General features: G+C 44.7%; 1 protein-coding gene across 2 annotated transcripts in view; it reads right to left on the bottom strand.

Annotated features, from left to right (window-relative positions):
- The window catches only part of MEIS1 (Meis homeobox 1), a 134,229-nt gene that overhangs the window by 57,753 nt on the left and 56,525 nt on the right, over positions 1-19,951 (bottom strand). For both annotated transcript variants that reach the window (XM_068153076.1, XM_068153075.1), the window contains exon 8: positions 11,231-11,376. In XM_068153076.1, the coding sequence (XP_068009177.1) occupies positions 11,231-11,376 (146 nt within the window). The remainder of the gene's footprint in view (positions 1-11,230; positions 11,377-19,951) is intronic.

Raw genomic sequence — 19,951 nt, 5'->3', positions numbered from 1 at the left:
CATGAGGGTGGTGAGACACTGGAACAGGTTGCCCAGGGAGGTGGTGGAGGCCTCATCCCTGGAGGTTTTTCAGGCCAGGCTGGATGTGGCTGTGAGCAACCTGCTGTAGTGCGAGATGTCCCTGCCCATAGCAGGGGAGCTGGAACTAGATGATGCTTGAGGTCCCTTCCAACCTTAGCAATTCTATGATTAGAAAGGGTCAACCAGTAGCCAAGAAAGGAATATTCATGGTATACTTAAAGTCTGAGAAGTACTTTCCAGGGAGGAGTTTCTGGTTCATAAAGCAGAAGATGCAGTGGTTAAGTCTTGTAGACCTTGCCTTATTAGAATGATGGCCCACCGCTGAAGTGAAACGAGTGCTCTGCTAAATACTAAGGGCCCAAATCAGGCAATGATGCAAAAGGCAAGGTAAATTAGATAACTACATATTAACTTAAACTCTTTTCTGCCTACTTACCTTCTCTCTACACACATATTTAGCACTGCTGTAGCTTATAGGGTGAGGAGCTTGAAATGCAAAGATGAGACTGATGAATTCAGACTCATACAGTCTGGAGAAAAAGAGGCTAAGGAGATAGATACCTTCTCACTTTCTACAGCTCCCCAAAAGGAGGTTGGAGTGAGGTGGGGATGATTTGCTTCTTCCTAGTAACAAGTGATAGGAAAAGAGGAAAGGGCCTCAAGTTGCAGCAGAGGAGATTTAGGCTGAATATTAGAAGAAACCTCTTCATTGAAAGGGTTCTCAAACCCTGGTACAGGCTGTTGAATCCCCATCTCTGGAGGTGTCTAGAAGAGGCAGAGCTGTGGTGCTGAGGGACACGGTTTAGCACCAGATATGGAAGAGTTAGAGAGTTAGAGAATGGTTGGACTCTATGACCATAAAGGTCTTTTCCAACTTAATGATTCTATTAACAGATTTGTTCATACATTGAAAACTGGATTTTCAGCTGAGCATTTTTGGGGAAAGGCTGGCATTACCTATGGAAACTTAACTTTCCATCAAGAGGGGGGAAAGAAAAAAAGTATGTAAGCTATAACAGCACAGATTCTCTGTAGCTGAAGGTAAATGCAAGGGAAACAAAACTTCTAAAATGAGCTTAAAAAAAAATAAAACCCAAAACAACTCACTTCTCATGCCAGACCTGGAGCAACAACCAGACTATATTCATCGCCACATCCCCGTTTTGCTTCACTGAGTCAAGGGTTAAGTTCATGCAAACAGATGTAGGATACTCTATGCCAGAGCAAGGGAATGCATCTTACACAACTTGATGTACCACTTCCAAATGTGACCCTGTTTGAAAGGCAGCTTATCTTACGCTGCAGATTAACACATCTCATCAAATATGCACCCAACTGGTTTGGTGCCTCAGATTTTGGCACTTTATCTACTCTGATTAAGTCATTCGCTAGCACACACTGGTGTGCCATGAAAACTCCTTCAAGAGTTAGGAGATTGCCAATTAAAAATTAACACTGGCACTTATGGCCATAAGCATATCTGAGAATCAACAGAGGCTCTTTTGTAGCAACTGCGTTCGAGGACAAGCTAAACAAACATCTAATAATGAACAACCAAGCCCGTGAATTTATCCTCATTTCCTGCTCAACCACTGCTTGCCAAGATACTGTTGTTGCCTTTGGTGTACTTCATATTGCAAATTATTTGCCAAAATGTTTCCGTGGATACTTCCAGATTTACAAATTAGTGGTCAGACTTCCACCCCCCACCCCCCTCCTCAAAATGTGATACTTGAGTTTTGGACCTCTGCTGTGACAGTACTTCACAGAGCTCATTTCTTGTGCCTTGACTGAAGGAGGCACCTTCATATATATATATTTTATATATATAAAATTAAGTTGCACACATAAAAAGTATCACAGCTGCAAATAAAAAAGAAAGGAGAGCGTGGAGGAGAAAGCAAAGCATCTAACTGTTGACTTAAAAATTCTTATTACTGCAAACATTCTTGCTGGTAAACTTGTTTCCCAGAATATTTATGCAAACAAAAGGAGTTCTAGTACAACCAGAGCAAGTGTAATTTAACATCTGAATTACTGTTTATCTTGTATCAACTTCACAGTATTCCCTCGCTTCTACTCAGATGTGAAATTCCTCTGGTGTGTAAATACTAAAGGGTTTCAGCAGCTTCCAAATAATTCACATTCTTTAATGTGCTGGTGGCTTCCACACTGGTACAACACTGCCTCCAAGGTGGAAACTGGGGGAAATTGGGAAAGAGATAAGATAAACCTTTGGGAATAAACACGCTCTAAAACCTAGCCCAGACAGTTGGCTACTTTCTGATTTCAACCAAAATACTTCCTTGGTCCACTGCTGTTCCAAGATCTGCAAGGAGCCTAGGATGAGATGTTTCATACCATGCTGTGTAAGACAACATGATGGTTGTCATCATCAGAAACAAGTCTGAATCATAGATATGAGCAAAATAGATGTGTTAACTGCTCCACAATTCTGCATGTGAGAGGAGCCTAAGGGAGGAATCTGGTTTCCTTGAATCAGCTGAGTAAAGCATCCTATGTTTTGCCTTTCTGATCTAAACCCAAAGCTTTGTGGCATAGCTCATCACTGGTAACTTAATCTACAGGACAGCATGAGACCCTAGTACATGAGATGTGCTTTCCAAGAAATCATGGAAGTGGAGCAACAAGGGTATCCTCCCAAAACCAACAGTTACAGAATCATAGAATCACTTTGGTTGAAAAAGACCATTGAGTCCAACTATCAATCCAAGACCACCATGGCCATTAAACCATGTCCCAGAATGTCATGTCCACAGGTTTCTTGAATACCTACAGGGACAGTGACTCTGCCACCACCCTGGGCAGCCTGTTCCAATGCTTGGTCACTCTTTCAGGAAAGACATTTTTCATAACATCCAATCTAAACCACCCCTGGCACATTTTCAGGCCATCTTCCCTCATTCTATTGCCTGATACCAGGGAGAAGAGATCAACCCCCACCTCACTCCAACTTCCTTTCAGAGAGTTGTAGAGAGCAATGAGGTCTCCCTTCATTCTCCTCTTCTCCATCACAATCATCCCAACCAAACACACCCTGGTGGAACAGCATCAAGCAGTCCATCAGCCTCCAGCAGAAACCATCCCAGTTCCCTCAGCCACTCCTCATAAAACTTGTTCTCCAGATCATTCAGGAGTTCTCGTTAAAAAAAATTAAACTCAGAATCACCTATGTTAGCAAATGGACCAATCCTTGGAGGCTGGACAGCAGGTCAAAGCAACAAATTTGAGGAAGATTAACGAAAATGCTAAGGGTTTTGAGAGTCAGTGTCTTTCATCAAACTCTGGGAGGGCTGAAGGGTTAAGGAGTTAATTCAAACCATGTTACCTAAATCCTGTTTCTCCTCCTTTCTGGAGCTCTCAATTCAATTCTGGCAAAGGCTCAGAATAATTATCCTCTCCCATAATAACATTTCCCATTTTCTCCCAATGAATATAACCATCACAGCACCTCCCCCAGCAGAAGGGAGCTGAGAACCCTCATGGTGGGTTACATGCACCAACCTGTAATGCCTTTGCTTGCTGCCCCAGCAAGTCTTCCCACTGCTGGGAGCAGGAGGACCCCTGGCTCCCACCTTTCCATTCAAGAGGATGGTCGTTCATGGGTGATAGAAGGCAAGCTAAAAGCACCTGGCTTTTCCTAGGAATTTGGGACAGCTGGCACTAAGAATTCTTGCAGATGTGGAAGAAAGATATTTTTTTACAGCTTTGCCCACAATAAAATCGAGTGAAAGGGGAGACTTGCATGTTTGGGATAACAGGGGGGACCCCCTCCCCCATTCTGGGTCCACTACATGGAAATACGAGCCCTGTTACGCAGATGAGCTCCAGGAGCCCTCAGGCATTTTGAAGAGCAAGTATCAGTTGGTGCAGGATGGAGACTCACTGTAAGCTCTACTTTTGGCAGAGGCTGTTTTGTTTTAATGCTTGCAAACTCTCTCAAGGGGAGGGCAAAGAAAAATATTTTCTGCTTTTAGACAATTATTTCCCCTGTTTTATGTGTTCAGCAGCCTAGTTTTGTACCCATCTGCCCTCTGGTCATACTCCTTTCCAAAACCACATGATCATCCCCATGCTTTTCCCAAGGCAAAAATCTCATAACTATGGAGGGGTGAGAGAAGACTTGCTTTAACCTCAAGAAGTTTCTAGCCTGTAAAATACTCATATGCAAACAAAACTTATTGAATTAAGTGGTGCAATAGTATTTTTTTTCCCCCTAAGAAGCAGCTTCCCTAAGCTGGATGCAGTAGGGGCAATTTTTCTCAGCTAGATTTGGATGTAAACTGCCACTTCCAAATACCTGCTTCCAATAAATCCCTTTCTACAAATAACAGCTTTGCTAAACAGACTACATATTGCTGATTTTAAACTTTCTGCTTAATGGCATGGCATAGTTTCATAGTTTCATTCAGGGTTGGAAGGGACCACAAGGATCATCTAGTTCCAACCCCCCTGCCATGGGCAGGGACACCCCACACTAGAGCAGGCTGGACAGAGCCTCATCCAGCCTGCTCTTAAACACCCCCAGGGACGGGGCCTCGACCACCTCCCTGGACAACCCATTCCAGGGTCTCACCACTCTCATGGTGAAGAACCTCCTCCTCACATCTAGCCTGAATCTCCCCACCTCCAGCTTCATTACATTCCCCCTAGTCCTGTCACTACCTGAGATCCTGAGAAGTCCTTCCCCAGCCTTCCTGTAGGCCCCCTGCAGATACTGGAAGGCCACAATTAGGTCACCTCGGAGCCTTCTCTTCTGCAGACTGAACAGCCCCAACTCCTTCGGTCTGTCCTCATAGGAGAGGTGCTCCAGCCCTCTGCTCATCCTTGTGGCCCTTCTCTGGACACGCTCCAACACCTCCACATCCCTCTTGTAATAGGGGCTCCAGAACTGGACACAGTACTCCAGGTGGGGTCTCACCAGGGCTGAGTAGAGGGGGAGGATCACCTCCCTCGACCTGCTGGCCACACTTCTCCTGATGCAGCCCAGGATCTGATTGGCTTTGCGGGCTGCAAGTGCACACTGAGAGCTCATGTTGAGCTTTTTGTCCACCGGCACCCCCAAGTCTCTCTCCTCAGGGCTACTTTCCAGCCAGTCACTGCCCAGCCTGTATTTGTGCATCAAGCAATCAGTAAAGATTCTAATTCCAGATACAGAATACAAAACAAAAAACAACCCCCAAACCTTTAACGTCGACTGTAAAGTAAACGTCTTTCAGCTGTGTTTTTTTTTCCCACTTTCTGCTCAGCCTCTCATTTCAGTAAGGTTTAACCTCTTAAGGAAATTGTTTTACAAAGCAGTCAGAAATAATTATTAAATGATGGGATTTACATGAAAGCAATCTTTGGCCTTTTTTTTTCTTTTTTTTTTCCATGGCAATTTGTTTTTTAAAAGGTGTTTGAAGCCCTTGAATCTACCTCTTGGCACCATTAAAAAAAAAAAAATAAGTACTTTATAATCCCCTAATGTGCTTAAATAAAGCCTTCAGTAGTTTAAATTGTTATTAAACATCTTTTGGGATTATAATTTTATGGCTTTTTTTTCTTCTTTCTTTCTTTTTTTTTTTGCCTGATTAGATGATGAACACGAAGATCATCAAATACTCATCATATAACAAACCAATTACATCATGTAATCCCCCAAAATGAGGTTTGAATTCCAACATTTTAAATTAAGCTGGCTTTACAAGGAGGCACAGAATTCACAATGAGCAAACAAAAACAGTTGAAAAGGCACCTCTCGAACTCCCTTCTTCCAGTTTTGAACAAAAAAGATACCATTGGTGGGGCAAAAGCAGAGTATGGGCTGAAGCAGAAACTAACCCTGTTGCCACAATTAGACTTACAGAGATCTCATTGTAGGCAAGATTTTTCCTTCCCCTTCCCTTCCTCTAAAATTTTCCCCTTGTTTCACATTCCCAAATTTACAGAGATTTGTTTGTAGGCAAGATGATTTTTCTCTTCCCCTTCCCTTCCTCTAGGCTTTCCTTTTATTTTGCAATCCCTGCTGAGGGCTATACATTATGGTGAGGAGATCTGCTTGAAAAATGGTGGTAAGAGATGATCCTTGAATATTAAGTGATGAGAGGGAGGGGGGAAAGAAAGGGGGGGGGGAGAGGGGGAGAGGGGGAGAGGGGGAGAGGGGGAGAGGGGGAGAGGGGGAGAGGGGGAGAGGGGGAGAGGGGGAGAGGGGGAGAGGGGGAGAGGGGGAGAGGGGGAGAGGGGGAGAGGGGGAGAGGGGGAGAGGGGGAGAGGGGGAGAGGGGGAGAGGGGGAGAGGGGGAGAGGGGGAGAGGGGGAGAGGGGGAGAGGGGGAGAGGGGGAGAGGGGGAGAGGGGGAGAGGGGGAGAGGGGGAGAGGGGGAGGAGGGGGAGAGGGGGAGAGGGGGAGAGGGGGAGAGGGGGAGAGGGGGAGAGGGGGAGAGGGGGAGAGGGGGAGAGGGGGAGAGGGGGAGAGGGGGAGAGGGGGAGAGGGGGAGAGGGGGAGCTCTTCACCAAATGATTAGTAACTTTTTTCTTTTTCATTTAAAATCCAAATGCAATCAGAATCATTTCAGCTGGAAAAGACCTCCAAGATCACCAAGCCCAACCTTCAACCTAACACCACCATGGACATTAAATCATGTCCCATAGTGCCTCTGTCAACAGTAACAGCTAAGCCCTTCCATTTCAAATTTATAGCAAAAAGCTAAAAACAGATTTCACAAATCTGAAAATCTCCAGACTGGTGTCATCATCTACCACTGAAAATTTCAACAAGCTCCACATCTATGTTTTGCCTAACTAAGGGCCAAGCAAGGCAGCTCTTTTTCCAACCAGGACATTCAATCCCATTTAAGTCAGAATGGGAAAGAGTTAAAAATCAATTCTATGACTCTATGAATTTGTAGAATTTTTTTGCTTGAAAAAGACCTCTAAGATCATTGAGTCTGTCAGTCTAAGGCCTCCATGGCCATTAAACCATGTCCACACATTTCTTGCATACCTACAGGACTCCCCCACTTTCCTGGGCAGCCTGTTCCAATGCCTTGCAGGAATGAAATTTTTCCTGAAATCTAATCTAAACCTCCCTTGGCATAATTTCAGGCCATTTCCTCTTGTTCTATCACCTGATACTAGGGAGAAGAGACCAACCCCCACCTCACTCCAACCTCCTTTCAGGGAGTTGTAGAGAGCAATGAGGTGTCACTTCAGCCTCCCCTTCTCCAGACTCTGTTCTGTACATCAGTTAAGATTATGGAGGAGGAGCCCTCAGCCTGACACTGAGGGGAGCTGCTGTCCAAACACTTCAACAACTGGAGAGGCCATGGCCCTGCATGGGATTTTGTTTGTTTGTTTGTTTTTCTTCAATAAAAAAGAGAACAATTAAATTCCCTCTAAGTGGGAAACAAGAACTAAGGGGCAAACCTTAGGAAGTGAAGTCAGTATATCATAGAAAGCTAGAATGGCCTGCATTGAAAGTGACCTTAAAGATCACCTAGTTCCAACTCCCCTACCATAGGCAGGGACACCTTCCACTACATCAGGTTGCTTAAAGCCCTGTCCAGCCTGGCCTTGAACACCTTCAGGGAGGGAGCATCCCCAATTTCCCTGTGTGACCTGTTCCAGACTGAATACTTTTGGAGATGGAATAACTGCACAGAAGGAATTAACCCAGCTTATACTCCTTTAAAAGACTGTATTAATCCAACATTTATTTTAAGTCTTTCCAGCCATTAATCATTAGTATGACAGACCCAGCAATTACTGTCTATTTTGTTTCATTCCATGCCACTGATGTGTATTAATATTACAATTGTGAGTTGTCTTTGAAAAGGAGACCCCCACCTAGCACTCTAATTAGGAAGCACCAGTGGTCAAGTGGATGCTGGATTTGGCACTTAACTGCTGCTTGCTTCTTCCTTGCCATTTTTTTGATGGGAAATCTAAGGCAGGATAGGCACTGGGGGCAAAAGGGAGGTGTCTCCTTCCATGACATGTCCTTGGCATGAACAGAACCATCTCTCTCTCTCTCTCCTCACCCACTGCTTTAAGGAGCCTCATCTCATAGAGTTGTTTCAGTTGGAAAAGGTCTCTAAGATCATTGAGTCCAATTGTTGACTTAATACTACTATGGTCATTAAACCATATCTCAGAGTGCTGTGTCCACACATTTCTTGAACACCTCCAGGGGGGCTGATTCCATTGCCAGCCTGTTCTTAAGCATTCTATCACTAAAGAAATTTTTCTTCATCTCCAATCTAAACCTCCACTGGTGCAATTTGAGGCCATTTCCTGTCCACCGTAGGGAAGTCCACGTTCACTAATAATAAATCCATCAATCAATCAGTCATGTGGGATCTCTAGTTTCCTCAGCTGACCATTCCTCAGGATGACCTCCCTCCCACCAGGGGAAGCCCCAGGGAACACTGTTGTGTTTGTGTGTAGGCTTAAAAGAGCAGTTATGAGGCCCAGGCAACCTCATAAATGAACTGGAGTCTTCCTTCAGCCTCTCGCCCTCTACTCCCCAGCTCTGACTGCAGCTATGATCTGGGCTTGTGGGTTTTTTGCAGAGAGGACAGCACCCCAAGCAGCTTGTTATATTGCTCTGGCATTAACTGTGGTGTTGACTCTTCCTGTGTTATCAACGTGCTTGCCTGGAAGAGATCTTCCTTCACACACAATACACATTGCTTTCCTAGATGCATGAGTTCTCTGGCACCTTCTCACTCCAGCAAGATCACTTTCAGCTGACACACAGGTTTGGAAAAGCCTACAGGGTTGTTCAGCCCTGTTTAAATTTGGGAAAACTGTCCACAATCCCCCATAGAGTCCATGTGAAAGGTGTATCTCAGAGTCCTAACTGGAGAAACAAGCCTGCTTTACCAAGCTGGTCATACAAGCCTGGAGCTACCATGACACTGCCAGAAGAAGAAAAAGCTGCCACGTAATAAATCTACGTTTCCCTTGGCTAGGCTAGATCTACATGGGGGATTTTTAAAGCAAACTTTAGCTTGGTTCTGTAAGGTAGAAAAAGCAGTAGGTCCCAGGGCATTATTTGAATCTTCTAGAAGATTACAATTAGATGCCCAGATGGCATCTTGCAGGGGCAGCTCTGCAACAAGTCCCACAGGCACTCTCATTTCCTCTTTTGCACACCACTATCACACAGCAGAAGAGTGAAAGCCACTTCCACCCTACACCTAGTCTAGGCAAAACAGTGATAGAGTGCATTCTCTGGTTGTGAGACTGTGCATGAAGCCAGCTGTGGGTTCAGGTCAAACCCACATGAAATAAATGCTCTACACAGTGTGGCTCCTGACACAAAGTCTTTGGGGAGCCAGCCTTGCTGTCTTTTGCCATGATCAGAGTAATGGGTTTGGAGGGTGGTAGCTGGCCCAGGCTGAGGACATGCTGGAGACTGCTTAAGCAGTTTAACAGGACAGACCATCACATTCCTACACCTGAGTGTAGGATGAGTGATGCTGAATCTGCTAACACAGCAACAGGACATTTACAGGAAAAAATACCAATAGTATTAATAATACATAATTTCTACCACTTTATACTACTTAATTCAGAAATTTTCATCTGGGAACTATGGGGACTGCCATACTCAGTGTCCCCAGCATGCCTTACCCTGACTACAGAGCTTCCAGGGCACCTCCTTAAAGCAGAACCTTAAATCAGCTGCATCAGGCTGGTGGGAGCACCACTTCTGGCAGAACATCCCTGAGCCATCTTGGAGGCAGATGTCCTTAACCTCCCAATCTACCTGCAGAGAAACATCAGGCTCCCAGCTCATCTTAGGAGAAAACATAGATTTGGGGAGCCACCTCAACCTTTGGAAGTGATGTGCTGAACATAACAGCTAAAGGGCTAAGGAGTTGGCAAAGCTGGGGCACAGCTAACCTAGAGTCTGCCAGAGAAGAAGATTAACTTGGAGCTACTTGGATTTATTTGGAGGTGGAGTGCTCCAGCTTGAAGGTTCATTCATAACAACCCAGGACTGTGCGAGGCAGGATTCCCTGCTTGATCCCGGTGCTGACAAGAGTCATGGCAACTATCTGGTTTCTTGGCTCAGCAGGGGGGACAGAGGGGCAACGTGCATGAGCGCTTCCTCCAGTTTACAAGTATACCCTTGGCAGGGCTCCCAGTGGGCTGGGCAAGCTCGGTTGGCTTCTGGTTTCATCCTGACCCTAACTCCAGCCAAGGGAGAGAATCATCTGCTGGGATCAGAGGTAAGAGCTGTTTTTCACCACTGCTTGTAGACTCCCAGCACCCTTCACCTGGCTCTTATCCTTCTGGCCCAGAAAACCTGGGGGTGAAAGCCCACACCCCTCACAAGGAATGAAACAACAGTGACAGACCACCACAATCTGATGAAAAAGAATGGCACCAAAACCACTGTGATGAATGCTAAGGTCAGAAGGCGTGGTACACCATATAAACTCCATAAAGAAGCTCCAGCATCCAGTTTAAGATCATACACCTGGGCCCAGAGCTTTGATTTACAATCCCAGGAATAAAAAACCAAACAAACCCAAAAAATCAGGTAGCTGTGGCAACAGAAATAGCTGGGCAGTCCCCCACCCCTTTATACCATTAAATACAGGGGTAACTTACACTCTGGGAATGAGAATGTCTCAAAGAAAAAAGGATCATACTCTGCTATTAAACCAGATACATTCAGACCTTTCATCAGGAAGCTTCTGATGATCTCTGACAAACACCTGAATAAGGTCTTTGTTTGTCCATTCTATTTCTTTTTCTTTTGTTTTTAACCTCCCCAACTCTCTTCTATGGTTCTGCAGAGGACGCTCCCAAAGGCTGCTCTCGGCTCCGAAGCAGCGATTCCCACCTCAGCTAAAGGAAGCTGCAAGTGAGTGAGCAGCAGGGGCAGGACAGGTATCTGACATTGTCAGTCTAAAGCTTAGTCACATTTTGCAACTACAACTCAAACAAACAAAGAAAATCTCAAAACAGCACACACACAAAAGAAAACCAACCAACCCCCAAACCATCAAAATGTAAGCTCCATGCTCATCCTCTGCCATCTAGCAAACGAGACAACAACTCTGCTTCTAAAAGTTCCCTGAGCTGCCTGTCAGCAACATCGTACTTTTTTTTTCTTTCTTTCTACAACTATGACATTTCTTTTTTCCCCCCCCATGTTTTTATTTTGCATTATGTGATCTAGAGTTCACTTACTGTTAGATGCTGGAACAGCCATGCCCTCATGATATTTGTGGCTACTTTGGGAAAGATGCCACGCTTTTTATGTCGCTTTTTGTCCTTATCTGGATCATCATCATCACCTGTGCTGGGGGAAGCTACACTGTTGTCCAAGCCGTCACCTGTAAATATAGTGAATCAAATTTTGACTTATGCTACCTTCACATACTTCAGCCGAAGCCTGGCTTTGGGTATAAACTGCATGAATATTTAAATGAGGTATAAATTCTTTAACACCGTAATTCACCAGGGGTTGAGGGAATGGGGTGGTGGTGGTGGAGGGGAAGAGACATAGAGAGGGAGGTCTCAGGACTGTGTCAGCCCCGCTCTGGTTTCTCTTGAAGGACAGTGTGGCCATTTCCACCGCTGTAACCCAAAGCAAAAAGAGCTCAAAAAATCCCACCCCAAATCCACAATTTTGCAAGTATCCAGCCTGCAAGGGTGGAAATGATGGCTTTTCTTCACACTATGGCACATCCCAGAAACTGATCCCAAATATCTACTTTGGCTGAGATGGCAACTGGGGAGGCATTGATGGTGTCCCATGCCCCTGACTTTGTGAAGCTGAGTGACTCTTCCTGCTCTGGGCTGCAAAAGGCAGGGTGAATGCAGCTGTCCTGCAACATCACATTCTTTGCCCAAATTCAGAAATAACCAAAGGGATTGGGGCATTGCTTATGTTTGACTTCCCTGAACATTTTGATGGGAGGGAGGTAGCTAACTGCTTTCCCCTCTTCCCAGAAGGAAATTCATAGTGGGATAAGTAGGTACCAATTTGATATACACTGTAGGAATTAACACCCTGCTTTGTGCTGGTGTGTCATATCCATAATAGGGGTCTGCTCCAGTTAAACAACAACTGATCCAGAATGGATTTCCTTAATGCAGAGAAAATCTTGGAGAGTTCTCATCACATTAGCAACATATCTCTGGGAGGATGTAACCGCGTAGCAGCCGGCTTAGGTCTGAGCTGATGGGCTAGCAGGTAAACAAAACCAAAAGTTGTAATGCCCAGCCAGTTTGCACGCAAATTTTGTTTCAACCCTGAGAGCAGTTTATGTGCAAGTCCACAGAACAAATTAGTCCTTGCATTCTCTGCATGTGGACTGAATAGTATATCCTGGCATTTGTAGCAACATGGAGTTGTGATGTTGTTAGGCAAGCGGCTTTCGTACACCCCTGGGGGCAAGAACAAGTGAGAAAGTCATCTGAATTGGGCTCAGTCAAAGCTACCTCTGGTATAGAAAGAGAAATAAAAGATAAATTCCAGAAAAAACAAAACAAAACAAAAAAACCCCTACCACAAAAAGGATGCAGACTGTCAACACTGTGATTTGTTGAAACAGCTTTCAGCATCAAAAAACGCAAAAACAAATAAATAGCCAAGTGTTGTATTTTTAGCACCTTGCTGACCGTGGCAGATTTATAATTGTCCTTATGACCTGGCCAGTGTCTTTAATGATACAGTAACCTTGGGTAGTTAGTGAAATGCAAAGAAGATTTTTTATGAAGAAATCAGATCTCCAACAAACTCTTTGGAAAGCTCAGTGTGTTAGAAAAAAAAAAAAAAGAAGAAGAAAAACAAAAACAACAACAACAACAAAAAAGAAGGGGGCTTTTATAGGAAGAGCAGCAATTCACCATATAAAATAATAATTCATAAAAGAAACATGAGCAAAGGAAACAACTCAACGGCATTTAAAATTCCACGGGCTAATCCACTTTCTGCCTGCGAGAGGCAAACAAGGAAAAGAAAAGTATTCTGCATTCATTGATTAAAAATGAAAAGCTTCTAACCTAATGACACTGCCTTTCACCACCTCCCTGCAATTGTCCACCCACCCTTTCTGCCCTCCCCACCCCCCCCCCCCCCCCCAAAAGCACACCCCCTCCCCTTTTTTTTTTTTTCCTTTTTAAATACACTCTCTCCTCATTTCAAACCCCCTTCAGATTAATTTAGCAGGCATTGCCTTGTGCCTGACGGGAGGAGGACTCATTGATAATTTATGGAAATATCTACTATAATCCAAGGGAGATGACTTTTTTTCCAGCTTTGTGCATCAATAGATAATCAAGGCCTTCAAGCAGCCTTAGCTTCCCATTACCTCGGGCAAGAGAATTCCTGAAAGCATGCCTCCGGGGCACCTGAATTATATCCTCCATTAGGGGAGGAAAAGCTTTCTGCATTCCACCTATAACACTCCCCAGAACCTTTCCTGTTTATTTCTGCTGTATGAAAGCAGAAGCATTAGAAACAGGATTTTTTAAGTGAAGACTTATGTAGATAAAATGGAGAAACCTTTCAAGCGCGAGCCAGATCACCTCCTTCAATCCCTGGCGGTGACCTATCCCAAATAAAAGGGTTCTGTTACATCATTAGCTCAAGCCAAAAACAGCCTTGGCTTAATGCACAGTTTGTTCTTCCTACTGTTTTTAGGCAAATACTGCTACTTTACTCCCATCTGGGAGGGAAATTACACTGCTGGGCTGTAATCTAAGACAAGATTTTCATTGGAAGCAAATGCTTTCAATCCAGTGTAAATACTGGTGCATGTTCAGAAAAGCCTAAAACAATAAACCCTGGCCCCGTCCGACACAACTTTGAGAAAGTGAAAGGCAAGGAGAGCAGAAGAAAGCACCCAGCTGTCCTAACGCTGAGCAAACGCAAACGCTTCCCCTAGACTTTTAGAAATTGTTTAACCTCTTCCACTTCTTTCTTCTTTTTTTTTTTTTTTCTCCTTTTTTTTTTTTTTTTAATGGAAAATTGATCCTGTAAAGACTTGAAACCACAGAGAGAAGTCTAAATGGTCAATTGTGGATTTTAGTATTTCCATCTACTTTGCAACTCGATACACTCACCTCTGTGAGGTCTCCAGAGATTCCACCCGCCCCCCCCCCCCCCCCCTTCCTTCTGCCTACCCCTTTTTATTTTTTTCTGCTTTCCTTCTTTTTTCTAAAGATCACTAAACAAACTTGAAGCACCGCTGACCAGCCACACGGTAGCAGCTACGAACCGCGTTTGCAAAATGTCAGCGGCGACTCTTGTTCCTGAAGTTGACTTCTCCTGCCGCCAAATGAAGGCAAGCTGAAAAGGTGGAAATAATCATAGAAATGATGCTAGTCCATAAACAAGCTTACAGCCTCATTAGGATAGCGGGAGGCTCCGCTGGGTGATTTATGCTTGTTTTGCTGATGCCATGAGGAAATGCCACAGGGCAACTTTAGCCAGCTGCTAATGGGTTCTGACAGCTTCTTAGCAACTAGTGCAAGCAACGCCGTGGCGTTTGCTAGTGACAGAAACCGAAAATGTCATATTATCTGCCCATGTGTCACGAAGTCCGTGTGGCAATTAACTAGGAGGCCAGTGACTGAGGGGCCAGAGGCTCTTCACAGCGGCCCGTGGCTATTAGAGGGGGCAGAGCCGGGCGCGCAACTCGCGCTCGCGCCGCGCATCTGCGCAGCCCCACGCACGCTTCCCTATCAGGCTCCCTCCGCCCTTGGTCGCCGAGGAGTTTGCTCCACGCCGCGGACCCTTTTGTCCACGGAGCAACTCTCTGGCTCAGTTTCTCTTTAGGCGCGGCGTGACATTATCAAAGGAACTGCGAGTAATCCGTCTTGATATGATGGTTGGAAATGGCACTTTAATTGGCAATACCTGATTCTCTGCTTCTGAGCGCTGGATCCAAAGGTGCTAGCTGTTTTTCTGCTCGCCCGCAAATTAGTCTAAAAGGATTTAAGATCACTGAAGCAGACTCCTTGCCTGTCAAATTGCTGGGAGCGCAGCAACTCTTGCACAGCAACTAGATGCTATTTCAAAATAAATTAAAAAAAATAAAAGAAACCCCACAAACAAGCAAAACCTAACCAAACCAAACCAAACCAACACCACAACCTCGCGCAAGGAGCAGGAGGAGAGCCCAGGCTCTGCGCCTTTGCTCCTCAGCGTGCAAAAACCAGGCGCTATATGTCAAACTGTCAAACCTTTCAGCGTGGCCATTTGCCCTTTCAAATAATATTTAAGAATTGTTTTTACACTTTTTTTTTTTTATAGGCCATGGTCTAGTGAAAGAGGCCAGCCAACAAAGAAAGGAATTTGTACTACAATTCGTCTGTGGCCGATTTCTTGCTAGACCTGGGCCGGTCCCTACGGAGTGAGGCAGGTGACCTGTGGCAGCTTCCCGGCTGTCGGGGAGCTCCGATTTCAAACGCCCTTGACTCCAGCGTCCCAGAGTTGCCTATTTAAGCACACCCAGGCATTTAGGCCGTGCTATCTTGTTCCTTTCAAGAAAGGATAAAGCAGTATTTATCGTATTCAGCCCTGCTGAATGGGTCAGGCTGGCCGTGCCAGCAGGGGCTCCTCTTGCTGAGTCCCCCTTGCCACCACCATTACCTCCTATGATTTCCCTTCCCTATCCATGCACTCCCAGAAAAATCAGAGGCAGAAGCAGGAAAGGGCAACTGAGTCTAAAGCAGCTACTTGAGTGCTCTCTTTGTCCTGTTATAAACCTTTGTTGGCAAAACAGGTGCTTCTGGAGAGCAACTTGGCACATCTGTTCACCTTCAGTGGCCACTGGCCACTGCATGGGTTAGGTCAAAGCCTCCTCCCTGGCTTCCAAATCAAATCTCATCACCCAGCAGTGCTGGAAATGTAGGGAGCATGGCATAGCTGGGCGGCTTTAAGGAAGCTGTAGTGAGGCTGGTGTTTGCCTTTTCTCCCAAGTAACTAGAGATAGGATGAGAAGAAATGGCCTCAAGTTGCACCAGGGAAGGTTTAGGCTGGATATCAGAAAAAAATTCTTTACTGAAAGAGTGGTCAGGCATCAGAACAGGCTGCCCAGGGAAGTGGTGGAGTCAGCATCCCTGGAGGTGTTAAAAAATGTGTGGACATGGGAATTTGGGACATTGTTTAGTAGTCATGGTAGTGCTGGGTTGATGGTTGGATTTGATAGTCTTAGAGGGCTTTTCTTCTATGATTCTAACTTTCAGCCACCTCAACTCCCAAAACCCACACTCAGACCCTGACAATAGGAGCTTCCCAGATATGACATAGTCACAATCTCAAACTGAGAAAGTTTCAGAAAAGTTTGGAATTCAGATGTCCTAGGAACCCCAGCCCTCTGCTTGATTACAAAATCCATGCCTTTGCACATAGCTGCTTAGACTAACATCCACAAATGATTTTAAGTGACTAGAAATCTCAATAGCAAGATGCCAAATACAGCTTTACTACAAGCATCTTAACCAGATGCAACAGATTTCTCTATCCCTGTCCTAGGATCAAACCTGTATTTGGACTACAAATATTTTTTACATCAAAAAAGCACAGTATTCTTGAAAAGCCTGCTTCCTCCACCTCTGGCATGAGATTTGAGAGAGGTTTTGGGGTCTGTTGCTCAGTCTGCTGTAAGGAAGTGAGAAGAGAACACCAGGTTTGCTGAGGTCCACCAAACCATGCCAAAGAACACCATTCTCAAGCTTTTAGAGTCCACTTCTAGATAAGCAGCCAAACCTGCTGCTTTATGGAGTTCACAGAAGCAAAAGTGTCCAGAGAAGGGCCACAAGGATGATCAGAGGGCTGGAGCACCTCTCCTATGAGGGCAGACTGAAGGAGTTGGGGCTGTTCAGTCTGCAGAAGAGAAGGCTCCGAGGTGACCTAATTGTGGCCTTCCAGTATCTGAAGGGGGCTACAGGAAGGCTGGGGAAGGACTTCTCAGGATCTCAGGTAGTGACAGGACTAGGGGGAATGGAATGAAGCTGGAGGTGGGGAGATTCAGGCTAGATGTGAGGAGGAGGTTCTTCACCATGAGAGTGGTGAAACCCTGGAATGGGTTGTCCAGGGAGGTGGTCGAGGCCCCGTCCCTGGAGGTGTTTAAGCCCAGGCTGGATGAGGCTCTGGCCAGCCTGATGTAGTGTGGGGTGTCCCTGCCCATGGCAGGGGGGTTGGAACTAGATGATCCTTGTGGTCCCTTCCAACCCTGAATGAAACTATGAAACTATGAAATGTGAAAGATGTACCCAGAAGCCCTTAGAAAGACCCAGAGCAACTGCTAAGTGGACTGACTCAATTAGTGTCTTCTACAAGCTCCCTATATTGAACTTATTTTTATGTTACCACATCTCTCCAGTTAAAAGCAGCTTCTACATAATGAAGACCCTTACAGCCTGTGTGTACTTTTGCATTTAGTAAGCTAGCATAATTTCAATATGTGCTTTACTTCTCTACCAGACTTGAAATGTTTTCAGTACTATGCACTGAAACACCCATAAAGATAGCTCAAAGTTTGTGGACTTCTCAGTAGTATGACTTTGGTTTGGTTTGTTTTTTTTTAACACTACCATTATTTTTTTTTTAAAGCATCCAGATATCTGTTCCTCAAATTCCTGCTTCTCCTGTGTGAGAAATCCTACATTATCTAAGCCAAATATTTAACTGCTCACTGCCCATCCACAGCAGCGTTGCTTCCGTTCTCATTTTTACTCCTCCAAGAACCCAAATCTCTTTAGTAACATTTCCAGGCAACTGGAAATCAGGGTTCATTGGTAACTTTAAGCAATGTGAGAGAGGTTTTGAGTGATAAAATTACTTTCTTTACTCTGAATTAGTGCACAGCACTGAAGAAAGGTTAACAAGTATAATTTCTGTGCCTTCATCTGTTTTGTCCCTTACAGAAACACATCTCTAAGTTTGCTGGATAGCCACACATCCACCATGCTGACTTTTGGGGGGAGCAAAACCAGGCCTACATGTAAAAGGCAATTTTCATAGAATCATTAAGGTTGGAAAAGACCTCTAAGACAAGCAAGTCCAACTGCCAAAACCCAGCACCACCATGGCCATTAAGCCATATCCCAAAGGGGCATGTCTACATGTTTTTTCAACACCTCCAGGGATCGTGACTCCACCATTTCTCTGGGCAGGCTGTTCCAATGCCTGGCCACTCTTTCAATAAAGAGTTTTTTCCTAATATCCAACCTAAACCCCACCTGATGCAACTTGAGACCATTTCCTGTCATTCTATCACTTGTTTCTAGGGATATGAAACTTACCTCCACCTCACTACAATCTCTTTTCAGGGAGCTATCGAGAGCAATGAGGTCTCCCCTCAGCCTCCTCTTCTCTAGACTAAACAATGCCATTTCCCTCAGCCACTCCTCATAAGACCTCTTCTCCAGACCCTTCATCAGCCTCTTCCTTAAGGAAAAAGCCTTATGAAATATACTTAATAAAAAGTTAATGCAGGACAATAAGGTTGAAAATGAGCATTATAGAAGAACAAATACCATGTGTTTGGGTTTGCATGTGTCTCTCAAAGGAGATACCGTGAATGTTTCATGCAAGGATTCAGACCATGACATAAACAGTAGGAGGTTGTCAGTCACAGGTCATATCCATATTTACAAAGTATTAGAGGAAACAGTTACAAAAATGTTCTACACAAATATTCATAGATGGAGGGACCTGGACAAGTATAAATTGCACTTTGGCATTTGACAGATTTTCTTAGTTTTGCTGCTGAATGGTTGTACTTTGTTCTTTAGGACAGGAGCACCTTTTTCTAGGAACTTGATCCTCCCTTTTGACTCCAATTCCCTTCAGGCAAGCAATGAGCAAATTAGCTGTCTACACAAAGAGTTAAAACAGTGTTGATGAATAGCGGGGGAAACCCCCCACAGATTTTACTTATTTTCATTTGTTTGGCAGATGAAACAAAGGGAATATCTTCTCCTGTACAAGGTAGCACTTCTTAATGGGGCTCAGAGAACTGTGCTGTTCTGGAGGAGTTATGTGATATTTTTCAAGCCCTGCATCTCTGCAATGAATTAAATATTAGAAAGAAAGCAATTCATTGCATGGGAAGCAAGCTGCTTTCTGTTGCCAGCAACAGAAGTTTACTTTGAGCAGTTGGAAGCATATAACCTACAGAAAATTATCTGGTTAAACAGAAAAACATCCTGCTTTAACCAAGAATAGTAATGAGCTTAAACAGGTCTTTTTTGTCCCCCTGACTTGAAAGCCAGCACGATGACCCTACCATTCCTTGGGAAAAGCTGGGTTTCAGTCATTCTCCTATTTTGTGTAAGTACAGGTCTTTTTTTGATTTTCTTTTCTTTTTCTTTCTTTCTGGAAACTTCAGCAGAAGAGCTGGGTCTCCCAGCTGAAAGGTCCTTCACCAGCTACAGTCTTCATAAGAAGTCAACCACAGACAACTGAGACACAAGTAAATTCACCAGTGAGCTCGGTTAGACATACTCCCTTGCAAAGAAGGAGCACAAGAAGCAGCAGGAGGAGCACAGAACTGCTCTGCCATGGGGAAAATATTGCCCAGCTAATATCCCAAATGGCTATGAGGTCAACTTCTGTAAATCTCTATAGCTCCTTAACAACTGGCTCTATCTTTGTGTTTATCCAGCTTCTAAGACACTTGACTCTTGGACAGAGCACAAGCAGCTATAAGAGGCTCAAAGTAAAGATCAGAAGCATATTAGGTATAAACGGAGGGCAGCGTTATCTGTAGAAACAGCTCATTCCAGTGGAGCATTTAAGTAGCCTTCCTTCCCTAAACACTGCTAAATTGCCCTGGGCTCTGCCTGCATGCCTGCTCCAGAGGAGACAGTCCCATAGATTTCATGGTTTACAACAACAGGTATGTGCCAGAATCTTGAAGCTGCCCAAACCATTAAAAACTAGGTTCTTCT

Source organism: Melanerpes formicivorus, unplaced genomic scaffold (assembly GCF_026170545.1).
Source record: "Melanerpes formicivorus ecotype bairdi unplaced genomic scaffold, bMelFor1.0.p_v2 SCAF_25, whole genome shotgun sequence".
Classification (NCBI taxonomy): Eukaryota; Metazoa; Chordata; class Aves; order Piciformes; family Picidae; genus Melanerpes; species Melanerpes formicivorus.
This window is presented reverse-complemented; position numbering and strand designations above follow the sequence as displayed.